The following is a 16,306-nucleotide window of genomic DNA, read 5'->3' on the forward strand; positions in this document are numbered from 1 at the left end:
TACAATGTAAAGTTAAAGCACATGGGATTACAGGTAATGTATTGAGATGGATAGAAAGTTGGTTAGCTGATAGGAAGCAAAGAGTTGGCATAAATGGGTCTTTTTTTGATTGACAGACAGTGACTAGTGAGATTCCACAGGGATCTGTGCTCAGACTCCAACTGTTCACATTATGTATTAACGATTTGGAAGAGGGAACTGAATGTGTTACCTCCAAATTTGCAGATGATACAAAACTGGGTGGGAGGGTGATCTGTGAGGAGGATGCAGAGATGTTTCAGTGTGATTTGGACAGGGTGAGCTTGTGGGTATCTGCGAGGTAGATGCAGTTTAATGTGGATAAATGTGAGGTAGCAATTATAGGAAGGCAAATTATCTGAATGGGTATAAATTAAGAGAGAGGGATACTCAGCGAGACCTTGGAGTCCTCGTGTATCAGTCGCTGAAAGTAAGCGCGCAGGTACAGCAGGCAGTAAAGAAGGGAAATGGTATGTTAGCCTTCATAGCGAGAGGATTTGAGTATAGGGATAGGGATGTTTCACTGCAATAGTATAGGGTTTTGGTGAGGCTGCATCAGAGTATTGTGTGCAGTTTTGGTCTCCTTATCTGAGGAAGGATGTCCTTGCTATAGAGGGGGCACAGCGAAGGTTTACCAGGCTGATTCCTGGGATGGCAGGTCTGTCATACGAAGAGAGACTAAATTGTTTCGGATTACATTGACTGGAGTTTAGAGTGAGAGGGGATCTTATAGAAACTTCTTAAATTCTAACAGAGTTAGACAGATTCAGAATGAATATTCCCAATGGTGGGGGGAGTCCAGAACTCGGGATTATAGTTAGATAAGGGGTAAACCTTTTAGAACTGAGGTGGGGAAAAATTTCTTCACCCAGAGAATGTGTGGGATTCGCTACCAGAGAATGTAGTTGAGGTCAAAATGCTGAGTGATTTCAAGAAAAAATTAGATATCACTCTTGGTGCTAAAGGGACCAAGGGAGATGGGGGAAATGGGGGAGATGGGGGGGAATCAGGATATTGAATTTGATGATCAGCCATGATCAGAATGAATAGTGGGGCAGGATCAAAGGACCGAATGGCCTACTCCTACTTCTATTATCTATGGTTTTATGTTTCTATGGGTGACCTCTCACTCTGAAATTATGCCCTCTGGACTCTCCCACTAGGGGGTGTTATAAAGCAGAGGTGGATCCCTCTCTTTGAGAACCAACACTGAAAGAGGAGGACTTCACCTTATGAGGTGTAAAAAGTGTGTGTGAAGTGGTGTGACCTGCTCTTCAGCAACCTCTAGTGGTTAAATACAAAATGAAATTAACTAATGTATTAACAAACAAAATAAATCCCTTCAGGAATAAAATTATTCCTGAATAAAGCATGATTCTAATAGAATGCTGCTCAAATAAATGCAATTCCCACTCATTAACAAAAATAGAATTTAGTCACTCTCTAAATTACAGCCAGGTTTTGTCTTTTCCAGAATATTCTGGGCCTTCTCTGTTGATTCTTCTGTCTGGAACTTTGTTCTTCTGTGGTACCTTTGCTTTCTTTCTCCAAGACATAGATGAAGCTATGAGTGCCAGTGATTCTCTCTCTCTCTCTGGCAGGTGGCAGTTGCTCTCTCTTTTCATCCCACTGCTACCCTCTTTTATACCTGTGATGACATATCAATATTTCCCATAATAGGATTGGCCCGAGGTTGTCAAAACCATCAGATTTAAATTTAATATTATCTTGGTATCAAAGTGCCTGATTCAGATTGATTGGCTAAAATCAGAAGTGTGTTGTCTTGGTAACACAGCTGCTTGGCCTTTTGATATAAATGTTTCAGTTTGGGCTCTCTGTGTACTTACATCTTTAAACACAGAAAAGGCATCACTTTTTAAAGGGACCATGCAATGCTTTCCCCCCGAGCATTTTACACTTTTACAAACACCAAGTTCTAATTTCCTACCTCCCAATCTATAATTACTCTCCCCAACAATGTCTGAGCACCTACTCTGTCAACCCCCACCCCTCACCCTGAGAATCTGATACATCTCAGTAAGGTCTCATTCTTCTGAACTCCAATGAGTACAGACCCCCAACCTGCCCAATCTTTCCTTAGATAAGGGGACCAACAGGCGCGATCTTATTAGTGCCTTGGATAGTTTGAGCAAGACTTCCCTATTTTTATATTCCATTCCCTTTGGAATAAAGATCAACGTTCCAGTGACCTTCCCAATGAGCCGCTGAAGTTGCAGGCTAACGTTTTGTGATTGACACAAAAGAATTCTCAAATCCAACCACAATTGGAAAGCCATTGCTCCCACAGCATGTGTGTGCTTGCGTATGCGTGTTTGTGCGTGCGTGAGTGTGTGCGTGTTTGTGCGTGTGTGTGTGTATCTGCATGTTTGTGTGTGTGTGTCTGTGTGTGCATGTGTGTGTGTGTGTCTCTACGTGTTTGTGTGTGTCTGTGTCTGAAGTTGCAGTGGGTGAGGTGAGAGAGGGGATCGAGCTCTCAGGGTCACATCCAGTTCAGCGTATGGCATTGGAGGCTGTTCCCTTCCAGCAAATCCGTGTCAGGGAAGCAGAGTTTAAAAGCTGCCTTTGATTTCACTGTGGAGGAAAATACATCAACTGATTGGGAGCTGTTGCAAGCTCCACCGAAAGCTCCAGAATCGCCCCCACAGCGACACACACATCCCATGAATGAATTAATTAAACAATTCCATCATCTAACTGGGATGATACTGTACCTTTAGGAATGTATTTTAATCATCTTTCTCTTCGGTTCTCTTAAGAGGTTCTGGGTATTTTGTGCTTGTTGCTGTACTGTCTGTACCGATATCTTTTATGGTTGCTGCAGCAGGATAATTGCAGCAATGGTTTTTTTTTAAATTTGGGCCTAATGCAGTATCCTGGAGATTGACTAGTTTTACGATCCTTTTGAATTGTTGGGGGAAGACTAATTGACAGCTCAAGGTCAGGTGGTTCCTTCAGAGGGAAATCCAGAGTTACTTTTAGTTCAGCTAGTTAGAAGCAGTTGAACTCCAGACTGCAAGCAGTGTGTTTCTGTGTCCTTCTCCCTGATATTGGAAATTTAGCTCCAAGTGGCTGGCTTTTCTGAAAGAAATGGCGGAGGTGATAGTGGATGCCTTGGTGGTTATTTTCCAAACGTCGTGGGATTCCGGGGAAGTGCCAGAAGATTGGAAAACGGCTAATGTTACGCCGTTGTTTAAGAAGGGTGCCAGGCAAAAGGCAGGGAATTATAGGCCGGTTAGTTTAACGTCTGTTGTTGGTAAAATGTTAGAATCTGTCATCAAGGAGGAAATAGCGAGGCATCTTGAGGGGAATTGCTTGATAGAGCAGACGCAGCACAGTTTCGTTAAGGGGAAGTCGTGTCTGACAAATTTACTGGAGTTCTATGAGGATGTGTCTAGGGCAGTGGATAGAGGAGAGCCAGTGGATGTGGTCTTGATTTTCAGAAGGCGTTTGACAAGGTACCTCACAAGAGGTTATTACAGAAGGTCAGGGGGCATGGAGTTGGGGGTAGGGTGTTAGCGTGGATAGAGGACTGGTTGTCAAATAGGAGGCAGAGAGTGGGGGTCAATGGGTGCTATTCGGATTGGCGGATGGTGACTAGTGGAGTGCCCCAGGGGTCGGTGCTGGGGCCTCAGCTATTTACCATTTATATAGATGATCTGGAGGAGGGAACCGAGTGTATGGTGTCAAAATTTGCTGATGACACCAAGATTGGTGGAATGGCATATTGTGCGGAGGGTGTGGAGAGTCTGCAGAAGGATCTAGATAGGCTGGGCGAATGGGCCAGGAACTGGCAAATGGAATTTAATGTTGGCAAGTGCGAGGTGGTCCACTTTGGTAGGAAGAATGGTAGGAAGGATTATTACTTACGTGGCGAAAAACTGCAGCAGGCGACGGTGCAGAGGGACCTCGGGGTCCTTGTGCATGAGTCGCAAAAACCCAGCTTGCAGGTGCAGCAGGTGGTCAGGAAGGCGAATGGGATGCTGGCCTTCATAGCGAGGGGGATTGAATATAAAAGTAGGGAGGTCTTGCTGCGGCTGTATAGGGCATTGGTGAGGCCGCAGCTGGAGTACTGTGTGCAGTTTTGGGCGCCGTACTTACGCAAGGGTATTTTGGCCTTGGAGGGAGTGCAGAGGAGGTTTACTAGGCTGATGCCGGAGTTGAGGGGGTTGAGCTATGAGGAGAGGCTGAATAAACTAGGCTTGTACTTGTTAGAGTTTAGAAGAGTGAGGGGAGATCTCATTGAGACGTATAAGATGATGAATGGGATGGATAGGATAGAGGTGGAGAGACTCTTCCCGCTCAGAAAGGACAGTAGGACTAGGGGGCACAGCCTCAAGATAAAGGGGAGGCGGTTTAGAACAGAGTTGAGGAGGAACTTCTTCACTCAAAGGGTGGTGAATCTCTGGAATTCTCTGCCCGTTGAAGTGGTGGAGGCTACCTCGCTAAATATTTTTAAGACGCGGGTTGATGGGTTTTTGATAAGAGAGGGGATTAAGGGTTATGGGGAGAGGGCGGGAATGTGGAACTGAGCCACGACAGATCAGCCATGATCTTATTGAATGGCGGGGCAGGCTCGAAGGGCTAGATGGCCAACTCCTGCTCCTATTTCTTTTGTTCTTAGCTAGCAACTAGAAGCGAGGAGTGTCTCTGTTTCTTGAAGTGTGCTGAAAGTTCCAGGCTCCACACAACTCAACTTGCAAAGGGGTAAACCACAAAAGGGGTGTTGCAAAGCTGCAAAATCCAGCATCACATGAGCATACTTACTTTCTGTGCTAAATCTAGGCTTACATTAAGCTGTTGAGGATTATACAACATCATGTTTTTTTTCTTATTTGTAATTGGCAAAAGCTATTGCTAATTTTCTTTGTATACATGTTACATAAATAAACAGTGTTTGATAAAAGCTCCCTAGTGGGTCTTTTGAATCATACCTGGAGTAAAACATCTTCTTCTTACATGTACCAAAGTTCAAAGTGCAAAACTTACAATCCAGGCTGACTTTGTAAAACGACTTGGAGTTTCTGAGCTGAATTATAACATATCCTTTTACCTTCAAACATTGACTTTTAATCATTGGCAGCATTTCTCGGTTATGTTTGGTGTGTTTGTGGGAATTAGTGTAGATGGAAAGGGTAATCATTATTCTTTCCAATTTCATTGCGTGTGTCAATAAGCTTTGCCTTTCTATTGAGAAGTCTTAAAGTTTATTTATTAGTGTCACAAATAGGCTTACATTAACACTGCAATGAAGTTATTGTGAAAATCCCCTAGTTGCCGCACTCCTGTTCGGGAACTCTGAGGGAGAATTCAGCATGGCTAATGAATTCAGAGTGTCTTTTTGACTGTGGGAGGAAACTGGAGCACCCAGAGGAAACCCACACAGACACAGGGAGGCTCTACGCAGACAGTGACCCAAGCCAGGAATCGAACCCGGGTCTTTGGTACTGTGAGGCAGCAGTGCCAACCACTGTGCCAGCCCGGTGATAAACAAATGTACAGCTTGATAATAAACAAATGCTTGTTATTTATTAAAGAAACCTGGGTGTTGGGTGGTCACACTGAGGTGAATCGGTATAGCACAGATTTGGATCTGTAGCCAGCTGGAGAAGTTACTGACCTACATATCATGACCAGGACAGACAATGTACTTTACCCATCCCAGCTTTAACACATCCAACACTCGACTGTTACCTTCTGAGTTTTGCCAGCACAAACCGGCGGAGTACATCCAAAACTCTACCGAGGCTTTCAGACGCAGGCACCACCAATCCACCCTCCCCACTGCCCCTGTCTTTGCAAGCATTAGAACCCAGCTGGGCTGTACGGTCAGCGTGCCAGAACTCACCTCCTGGCTGACTTGGTCGTGCGATAGGCGGGAGGTCCTCCTTGTCTCGAACACAGGACAGTCAGTGGAGGGAGAGCACCAGTGATTCTATTCCATGGTGGCAGCATGGAAAGGGCTTGCTTCTCAATTTCGATGCTCAGATATTTATGATGCCTCACTCTTACAGGGTTCTCTGCTTAACATCCTGCATATCACCACCAGCTCTCCTTCCAACAATGTAGAATCTCTGCTTACTGACGCACTTGCCAAAGGGGAAGAATTTTCCTCAGCCGACACCAAACATCTCACCATCTTAAACGTCTCAGTTGGGTCCCTTCTTAACATTCATCGCTTCAAGAAGCGCCTCAACCTTCCCAGTCGTTGCTCGTCACTGAACCCCTTCATTTCTTCCCATGAAACCTCTCTCAGGAGGAGGCCATTCAGCCCCTGCTCCACCATTCTATACTATCATGTCCCATCTCACCTCATCTCCACTTTCCTGCCCGTTCACCGGAACCCTTCATCCTGCGGCTCATTATAAACTGATCCATCTGTTCCTTAAATCCGCTCAGTGTCCCGGGCATCCACTGCACTCTGGGATAGACAGATTCACCAGCCTTTGAGTGAAGTTATTCCTCCTCATTTCCATTTCAAATCTGACCCCCCCCCCCCCCCCACCTTAGCTACAAACTATGGCCTCTCGTTCTAGAATGTTCCACAAGGGGAGCGTCCTCGCTACGCCCATCCTGTCAATTCCCCCTTAGCATCTTATACACATCAATTAGATCCCTCCCCTCGTTCGTCTGAACTCCAGTGAGTAGCAGCCCAATCTCTCTTTGCAAGACAAATCCCTCATCCGTGGAATCAATCTGGTGAACCTCCTCCGAACCACCTCCAATGCCACTACATCCTTCCTCAAGAGGACCCAAACTGTGCGCAGTGCTCCAGATGTGGTCTCTGTCCTGTACAGATACAGCAACACATCCTGACTTTCACTCTCTTTCCCATTCGCAATGAATGCCAAGATTCCGTCTGCCTTCCTGCTGTACCTGCGCACTAACTTTCAGCGATTCATTCACAAGGACACCCAGATCCCTCTGCACTGAAGCACTTTGTAACTTCTCTCCATTTAGATAATAAGTTGCTCTTTTGATTCCTCTGAACAAAAACCGATAACCTCGCACTTATCCCCCGGTAAACTCCATCTGCCACATTTTTGTCCGCTCACCTAACCCGTCCATATCCAATTGTGGAATTCCTTATTTCAACCTCAAAATGTCCTGCCTCCTCCACCATCCCATAATTTCCCTGAGAGGCTGAAATATCTGTCCCCGCCACCACCGCCCCCCCCCACCGCATTTGGCCATGGAACACCCACAATCCCTTGGGGGTGGAAGATTCACAACCCCTCCCCACTCCCCCCTCATCCCCTCCCCCCCAATCCCCTCCCCATCATCCGCTTCCCCTCCCCCCCTCATCCCCTCCCACTCATCCCCTCCCCCATCATCCCCTCCCCCCTTCCCCTCCCCCGTCACCCCTCACCCTCCCCCCTCCCCCTCATCCACTTCCCCCTCCCCCTCCCCCTCATCCCCTCCCCCCTCTCTGCCCCACCTCCTCCCCTCCGCCCCAACCCCTACGGTCCCCCATCCCATCACCTCCCCCATGATCCCCTCCCCTCCCCACCCTCCCACCATCCCCTCCCCAACCGTCACCTACCCTCCCCCCTCATCCCCTCCCCTGTCCATCCTCCCCACCCCCTCATCCCCTCCCCGTCCCCTCCCTCCCCCCTCCATCCCCAACCCCCTCATCCCCTCCCCCTTCCCCCTCATCCCCTCCCCCTCATCGTGCCCCTCCCCCCATCCCCTCCCCACTTCCCCCTCCCCATCCTCCCCCCTCATCCCCTCCCCCCATCCTCCCCCTCCCCTCTCATCCTCCCCTCCCCCCACCCCCACCCCCTCCCCTCTCGTCCCCCCCCATCCCCTCCCCTCTCTCCTCTCCCTCCCCCCCTTGCCTTCCCCCTCCCCATCCACCCTCCTTCTCCCCCATCCTCACCTCCCCCCCACCCTCTCCTCCCCTCATCCCCTCCCCCCACCCTCTCCCCCCTCATCCCCTCCCCCTCATCCCCTCCCCCTCATCCCCTCCTGCCCTCCCCCCACATCCCCTCCCCGTCATCCCCTCCCCCTCCCCTCTCATCCCCTCCCCACCACCCTCTCCCCCTCACACACTCTTCCCCCCCACACCCTCTCCCCCTCAACCCCTACCCCCACATCCCCTCCCCCCACCCTCTCCCTCCTCATCCCCTTCCCCCAACATCCCCTCCCCCCACCCTCTCCCCCCTCATCCCCTTCCCCCAACATCCCCTCCCCCCACCCTCTCCCCCCACCCTCTCTCCCCTCATCCCCTCCCTCCACCCTCTCCCCCCTCATCCCCTTCCCCCAACATCCCCTCCCCCCACCCTCCTCATCCCCCCCTCCACCCTCTCCCTCCACCCTCTCCCCGCTCTGGCCTCATCCCCTACCCCCCCTCATCCCCTCCTTGTCATCCCCTCCCCCCTCCCCTCTCAACCCCTCCCCTGTCCCCTACCCCCCTCATCCCCTCCCCCTGTCCCCTCCCCCCATCCCCTCCCCCTCATCCCGTCCCCTCCCCCCTCATCCCCTCCCCCATCCCCTCCCCCTCATCCCCTACCCCCCTCATCCCCTCCCCGTCATCCCCTCCCCCCTCATCCCCTCCCCTCTCAACCCCTCCCCCTGTCCCCTACCCCCCTCATCCCCTCCCCCTGTCCCCTCCCCCCTCTCCCGTCCCCTCCCCCTCATCCCCTCCCCCCTGTCCCCTCCCCCTCATCCCGTCCCCGCCCCCCTCATCCCCTCCCCCATCCCCTCCCCCTCATCCCCTCCCCTCTGTCCCCTCATCCCCTCCCCCCTCATCCCCTCCCCCATCCCCTCCCCCCTCATCCCCTCCCCCTCCCCCCATCCCCTCCCCCTCCCCCCCATCCCCTCCCCCCTCATCCCCTCCCCCCTCATCCCCTCCCCTCTCATCCCCTCCCCCCTCCCCTCCCCTCCCCTCCCCTCCCCTCTCATCCCCTCCCCTCCCCTCTCATCCCCTCCCCTCCCTCCCCTCCCCTCTCATCCCCTCCCCTCCCCTCCCCTCCCCTCTCATCCCCTCCCCTCCCCTCCCCTCCCCTCCCCTCCCCTCTCATCCCCTCCCGTTTGTCTTTGAGCCCATCTTTCTCTGCCTTTGTGTCTCTCTGCCTGTGAGTGTGTGTCTGTGTGTGTGTCTCTCTCTGTGTATCTGTGTGTGTTTCTATGTCACTGTGTGTCTCTCTCTATCTATCTGTGTGTGTGTCTGTGTATCTGTGTGTGTTTCTATGTCAGTGTGTCTCTCTCTATCTGTATCTGTGTGTGTGTCTCTGTGTGTGTGTTTCTATGTCACTGTGTGTCTCTCTCTATCTGTATCTCTGTGCCTCTCTCTCTGTGTATCTGTGTGTGTTTCTATGTCAGTGTGTCTCTCTCTATCTGTATCTGTGTGTGTGTCTCTCTGTGTATCTGTGTGTGTTTCTATGTCACTGTGTGTCTCTCTCTGTGTATCTGTGTGTGTTTCTATGTCACTGTGTGTCTCTCTCTGTGTATCTGTGTGTGTGTTTCTATGTCACTGTGTGTCTCTCTCTATCTGTATCTGTGTGTGTGTCTCTCTCTGTGTATCTGTGTGTGTTTCTACGTCACTGTGTGTCTCTCTCTATCTGTATCTGTGTGTGTGTCTCTCTGTGTATCTGTGTGTGTTTCGATGTCACTGTGTGTCTCTCTCTATCTGTATCTGTGTGTGTGTCTCTCTGTGTATCTGTGTGTGTTTTCGATGTCACTGTGTGTCTCTCTCTATCTGTATCTGTGTGTGTGTCTCTCTGTGTGTGTTTCTATGTCACTGTGTGTCCCTCTCTGTCTATCTGTATCTGTGTGTGTGTTTCTATGTCACTGTGTGTCTCTGTCTATCTGTATCTATGTGTGTGTCTCTGTGTATCTGTGTGTGTTTCTATGTCACTGTGTGTGTCTCTCTCTGTGTATCTGTGTGTGTTTCTATGTCACTGTGTGTCCCTCTCTATCTGTATCTGTGTGTGTGTGTTTCTTTGTCACTGTGTGTCCCTCTCTATCTGTATCTGTGTGTGTGTCTCTCTCTGTCTGTCTGTATCTGTGTGTGTCTCTCTCTGTGTATCTGTGTGTGTGTTTCTATGTCACTGTGTGTCTCTCTCTATCTGTATCTGTGTGTGTGTTTCTATGTTACTGTGTGTCCCTCTCTGTCTATCTGATTCTGTGTGTGTGTTTCTATGTCACTGTGTGTCCCTCTCTATCTGTATCTGTGTGTGTGTTTCTATGTCACTGTGTGTCTCTCTCTGTGTATCTGTGTGTGTGTTTCTATGTCACTGTGTGTCTCTCTCTATCTGTATCTGTGTGTGTGTCTGTGTATCTGTGTGTGTTTCTATGTCACTGTGTGTCCCTCTCTATCTGTATCTGTGTGTGTGTTTCTATGTTACTGTGTCCCTCTCTATCTGTATCTGTGTGTGTGTTTCTATGTTACTGTGTCCCTCTCTATCTGTATCTGTGTGTGTGTTTCTATGTTACTGTGTCCCTCTCTATCTGTATCTGTGTGTGGTTTCTATGTTACTGTGTCCCTCTCTATCTGTATCTGTGTGTGTGTGTCTCTCTCACACAGACAGACATTCTCCTCCCCTTTACCTCTAACCCTGCCCCCCTTTACCAGAATCCCATGTCGCTTCCCATCTGATTGCAGCCTCTTCCAGTAATCCCCAGGAGGGGGGCGGGGCCTGGCCTGGCCTCCAGCCAATCGGCTGTGCGGGCTGTGGGGAGGGAGGCTGCAGTTTGTGGTGTGTCCGGAGGGCGGGCGGGCGCTAGGACCCCGCGTGTCCCTGGGGAGGGGGCCGGGTGATTGACAGCTGAGCCCAGGGCTGGGGACAAGTTGCAGAGACACTTTGCAGAGTTTCCCAAAGTTTGTGTTAGCAGGTTTCTGTCTCTGTCTGGATCCCCCCAGCCACCCCCTCCTGCAATGTGTGCACCCCTGTGTGTGCTGTAACAATCCCTTTCCCCTTCCTGAAACATTCTCACAGGAATCCCACCAGAATCCGTGCACAACTGAGAGATTTGAAGTGAGTATTTTATTTGCAACGTTTGATTATTCTGTGCATGGAAAAGTTGTGGGTGTCTGTGTCTTTCAGCTCTGGCAAATCATTGCCCCTCCCCCCCGCGCCTTCCAGTGCAGAGGGAGACCCTTCGGGCCATCGTCCTTGTGCTAGCACTCAGATAAATCCATCCACACATTGGATTCGTCTCATTTCATCCTTCAACCTGAGGTTTTATTTTGTTTAAAAGTGTTGGGTGTTTAGTTGAAGTGGAGGGGAAGAGAGGAAGGATTACATTAATAATCCCACCTGGACTAGTCACTGTGTGTGTGTGTGTGTTGGGGGGGTGGGGGAGGCGTATGTAAGAGTGTGTGTGTGTTGGGGGGAGGTGTATCAGTGTGTGGGGGAAGTGTGTGTTGGGGGGGGAGGTGTATCAGTGTGTGGGGGAAGTGTGTGTTGGGGGGGGAGGTGTATCAGTGTGTGGGGGAAGTGTGTGTTGGGGGGGGGAGGTGTATCAGTGTGTGGGGGAAGTGTGTGTTGGGGGGGGAGGTGTATCAGTGTGTGGGGGAAGTGTGTGTTGGGGGGGGAGGTGTATCAGTGTGTGGGGGAAGTGTGTGTTGGGGGGGGAGGTGTATCAGTGTGTGGGGGAAGTGTGTGTTGGGGGGGGAGGTGTATCAGTGTGTGGGGGAAGTGTGTGTTGGGGGGGGAGGTGTATCAGTGTGTGGGGGAAGTGTGTGTTGGGGGGGGAGGTGTATCAGTGTGTGGGGGAAGTGTGTGTTGGGGGGGGAGGTGTATCAGTGTGTGGGGGAAGTGTGTGTTGGGGGGGGAGGTGTATCAGTGTGTGGGGGAAGTGTGTGTTGGGGGGGGAGGTGTATCAGTGTGTGGGGGAAGTGTGTGTTGGGGGGGGAGGTGTATCAGTGTGTGGGGGAAGTGTGTGTTGGGGGGGGAGGTGTATCAGTGTGTGGGGGAAGTGTGTGTTGGGGGGGAGGTGTATGTGTGTGTATGTGTGTGTGTGTGTGTGTGTGTGTTGTTGGGGGGGAAACTAGTTTGGGTCATTCCGCATGTGCAGTGCAGATGAGCAACTGCTCCTGGTCTGAAGAGATGATTTTGCAATCGAGCCTTTGAACTCTTGCTTCTCCCTCGCAGCAGATCCCACCCCAGCTGATCCAGCATCTTGCCTGATTCTTAAATATACCGTGCTCCTAAAGCGAGGGTCTGTACCGTACAGAGAGAGCCGGGTGCGTCTGTGTATCAAGGAGGGTGAAAGGACTGACTGCGAGGATGGTTAATAAAGTAAATAGTAACCTGGGCTGTATTAGTAGGGGCACAGAGTACAAGAGCAGGGGAAGTTGTGCTGAATTTAGTTAGTTCTCGGCTGGGATATTGTGTACAGCTCTGGGGCCCACATTACAGGAAGGATCGATGTGAAACTGGTTATCTCCAGAGGGGTGGGGAGCAGGACAGAGTAGAGAGGGACAAACTGTTCCCAGTTGTAAAAAGCATGGAGAATGAGAGGGGGACAGATTTAAAAGAACCAAACGTGACGTAGAATCCATAGGATCCTGACAGTACAGAAGGAAGCCATTCGACCCATCGAGTCTGCACCGACAACAACCCCACCCCAGCCCTATCCCCGTAACCCCATGCATTTACCCTGTTAATTCCCCTGACACTAAGTGGCAATTTAGCACAGCCAATTTGGATGAGAATATAGGGGGCCTGGTTAGTAAGTTTGCAGATAACACCAGGATATGTGGCATAGTGGACAGTGAAGAAAGTTATCTCCTATTGCAACGGGATCTTGATCAACTGGGCCACTGGGCTGACGAATGGCAGATGGAGTTTAATTTAGATAAATGTGAGGTGATGTATTTTGGTAGATCGAACCAGGGCAGGACTTACTCAGTTAAAGGTAGGGCGTTGGGGAGAGTTACAGAACAAAGAGATCTAGGGGTACATGTTCATAGCTCCTTGAAAGTGGAGTCACAGGTGGACAGAGTGGTGAAGAAGACATTCAGCATGCTTGGTTTCATCGGTCAGAACATTGAATACAGGAGTTGGGATGTCTTGTTGAAGTTGTACAAGACATTGGTAAGGCCACACTTGGAATACTGTGTACAGTTCTGGTCACCCTATTATAGAAAGGATATTATTAAACTAGAAAGAGTGCAGAAAAGATTTACTAGGATGCTGCTGGGACTTGATGGATTGAGTTATAAGGAGAGGCTGGATAGACTGGGACTTTTTCCTCTGGAGTGTAGGAGGCTGAGGGGTGATCTTATAGAGGTCTATAAAATAATGAGGGGCACAGATCAGCTAGATAGTCAATATCTTTTCCCAAAGGTAGGGGAGTCTAAAACTAGAGGGTATAGGTTTAAGGTGAGAGGGGAGAGATAGAAAAGTGTCTAGAGGGGCAATTTTTTCACACAGAGGGTGGTGAGTGTCTGGGACAAGCTTCCAGAGGCAGTAGCAGAGACGGGTACAATTTTGCCTTTTAAAAAGCATTTAGACAGTGACGTGGGTACGATGGGTACAGAGGGATATGGGTCACATGAGGGCAATTGGGATTAGCTTAGGGGTTTAATAAAAAAGGGGCAGCATGGACAAGTTGGGCTGAAGGGCCTGTTTCCCTGCTGTAAACCTCTATGACTCGAATCCACCTAACCCACACATCTTTGGAGTGTGGGAGGAAGCTGGAGCACCCGGAGGAAACCCACGCAGACATGGGGAGAATGTGCAGACTCCACACTGCCAGTGGCCCAAGGCCAGACTTGAACCCGGGTCCCTGGCGCTGTGAGGCAGCCGAGCTAACCACTGAACCACTCATGTGATGTGAGAACAATCTTCTCCGCCTTGTGAGTGATTGGGATCTGGAATGTTCCGCCTGGAAGTGTGATGGAGGCAGGTCCACTTGACACATTTGAGTGGGGATTGGATGGTTATTAGAATAGAAGCCATGTGTAGGGGTATGGCGACGGGGCTGGAGAATGGAATGGATGCTCGTTTGGAGAGACACTGTAGATATGACGGGCTGAATGGCCTCCATCTGCACCTGTAACAATTCTGTGACTATCTGTAGTGAGCAAACTAATCCATTTTCTCCAGAGTGATCGACGTACAGAGTGTTTCTGAAATGCAAAGAAGTGAGAAAGTGTGGATGTACAGAGGGAATTCTCTACTCCAGAGAGATGTGGGAGCTCAGTCACTGAGTCTGTTTCAAGCAGAGATTGATAGGTTATTGATTAATGATAATGTAAAGGGGGTTCGGGGGGGGGATGGTTAGTGTCCGATCAGCCAGTGAGAGTATTGAATGGCAGAGCAGGCTCGATGGGCTGAATGGCCTCCTGTTCCTTCTCGAGAGCGCTTAAAGATGATGAAAGGAGAGTCCCCTTGGCTGAGGGCTCAGTCACGAGGGGGCAGAGTTTGAGGGTGAGGTGTTTCAGAGAGGATGTGAGAATAAACCTTTTTCTCTCGGAGAGCGGTGGGAATGGGGACCGCGCTGCCTGGGAAGGTAAGTGGGGACTGGAAACCTTCCAATCTTCCAAAAAATGTTTGGATGAACTCTTGAAATTCAAGGACGTGGGACGAGTGTGGAGACTGCACATTCTCCCCGTGTCTGCGTGGGTTTCCTCCAGATGCTCTGGTTTCCTCCCACCGTCCAACAACGTGTAGGTCGGGTGCATTGGCTGTGCCCCATAGTGTCCCGGGATGCGTGGGTTAGAGGGATTAGCGGGGTAAGTATGTGGGGTGATGGGGAGAGGGCCTGGGTGGGATTGTTATCGGTGCAGACTCAATGGGCTGAATGGCCTCCTCCTAAGTGCAGGAAAATGGGATTGGTGCCACGTTAGTGATAGTTACTGTTAGTGCGGACTGGATGGGTCAAAAGGCCTTTTCCATCCGGTCTGATTCACTGGAACGATATCCCAGAGGGAAAGTGGACTCATTCTTGTCTCTATTTTCCTGCAGGTCTGTCCCGGGACTGCTGATGGAAGGGTTTGGCTGAGGAGGGGGAGACGAGAGGATATTGCGTTGCCCCCCCCACTCCGGGAGGGTTTGGGGCGGGGGAAGGGGAGGAGGGTGCCCCGGAGGACATCCGGGCGAGCGGAGAAGCTGGAACCTGAGGATGAGCAGCCGGCCGCTGCTGCCCCCGTCAGCCCGGAGGCCAGGTACCGATTCAAGGCGTTTGCCGGGGACCTGGGGAGGGTGGAGAGCGCCCTGGCCCGGCTGGAGTCCAGCGGCTTCTACTGGGCCGCCCTGTCGGGGGTGGAGGCCAAGGAGAGGCTGTCCGGCCAGCCGGTGGGGACCTTCCTCCTGCGGGACTCTGCCGACCCGCGGCACCTCTTCACCCTCAGTGTGCGCACCCAGGAGGGGATCACCAACCTGCGGGTTCGCCAGCGCCGGGCCCCGGGCCCCGGGGGGGCCTTCTACCTGGAGACGGAGGGAGGGGGTCCGGCCACCCCGGCCGCCGCCTACGACTGCGTGGTCAAGCTGGCCGATCACTACGTGCGCCTCTCGGGGGCCGGGCCGGCCTTCTACCGGGGGTGCGGCGCAGGGGGCAGGGGCCAGGGGGCTGCCCCGCTGCTCCTCCGCCACCCCCTGCTCTGCAAGGTGCCCGCCCTGCAAGACCTCTGCCGTCGGGCGCTCAACCTCCAGCAGGCGGGGGGCCAGCTGGACACCCTGGCACTGCCCAGCGGCCTGAGACATGCCATCGGGGACTGACCTGCGGCGTCAGAGAGGACGGCACAACCTTTGGAAAGGGCGGCAGGCGGACCCGCTGCCACCTCGCCGTGCGGGAATTTTAATCGGCACCTGGGACCTGCCTTCCGGATTCTTAAAGGGCCCACACCACAGTTAAAGGGACAATTGACTGTCGGACACTTTTCGGAGAAGCGGGACTGAGCGCTTGCTTTGGAAAACGGGTGGGATCTTCCTCTGCAACAGCCAGCAGGAGAGAGGAAGGGGCAGCAGCAACCCCACTCCGACCTCTGGGGGCTACAGGGAAACGGGATCGGCTCCCCTCCCAACCAGCAGCACCAATCACAGCCTGCCCTCGGAGAGAGACACGGACGAAAGAATCAGTGGGCCCAAAGGATTTTTAAATTGTCCCCCTGCTGTCCCTGTCCTGGGAGTGTTTGATGGGGACAGTGTAGAGGGAGCTTTACTCTGTATCTAACCCCGTGCTGTCCCTGTCCTGGGAGTGTTTGATGGGGACAGTGTAGAGGGAGCTTTACTCTGTATCTAACCCCGTGCTGTACCTGTCCTGGGAGTGTTTGATGGGGGGACAGTGTAGAGGGAGCTTTACTCTGTATCTAACCCCG

General features: G+C 51.6%; 1 protein-coding gene across 1 annotated transcript; it reads left to right on the plus strand.

The window, feature by feature from the left end:
* Positions 1 to 10,802: 10,802 nt before the first annotated feature.
* LOC145345362 (suppressor of cytokine signaling 3-like) lies at positions 10,803 to 15,745 on the plus strand (the record flags this gene model as incomplete). Its single annotated transcript, XM_080193179.1, has 2 exons — positions 10,803 to 11,015; positions 14,955 to 15,745. Coding segments are annotated over 2 exons (966 nt in total), but the record flags the coding sequence as incomplete, so codon positions are not given.
* Positions 15,746 to 16,306: the final 561 nt, after the last annotated feature.

Source organism: Carcharhinus amblyrhynchos, chromosome 7, assembly GCF_965287045.1.
Source record: "Carcharhinus amblyrhynchos chromosome 7, sCarAmb.v2.hapA, whole genome shotgun sequence".
Taxonomy (NCBI): Eukaryota; Metazoa; Chordata; class Chondrichthyes; order Carcharhiniformes; family Carcharhinidae; genus Carcharhinus; species Carcharhinus amblyrhynchos.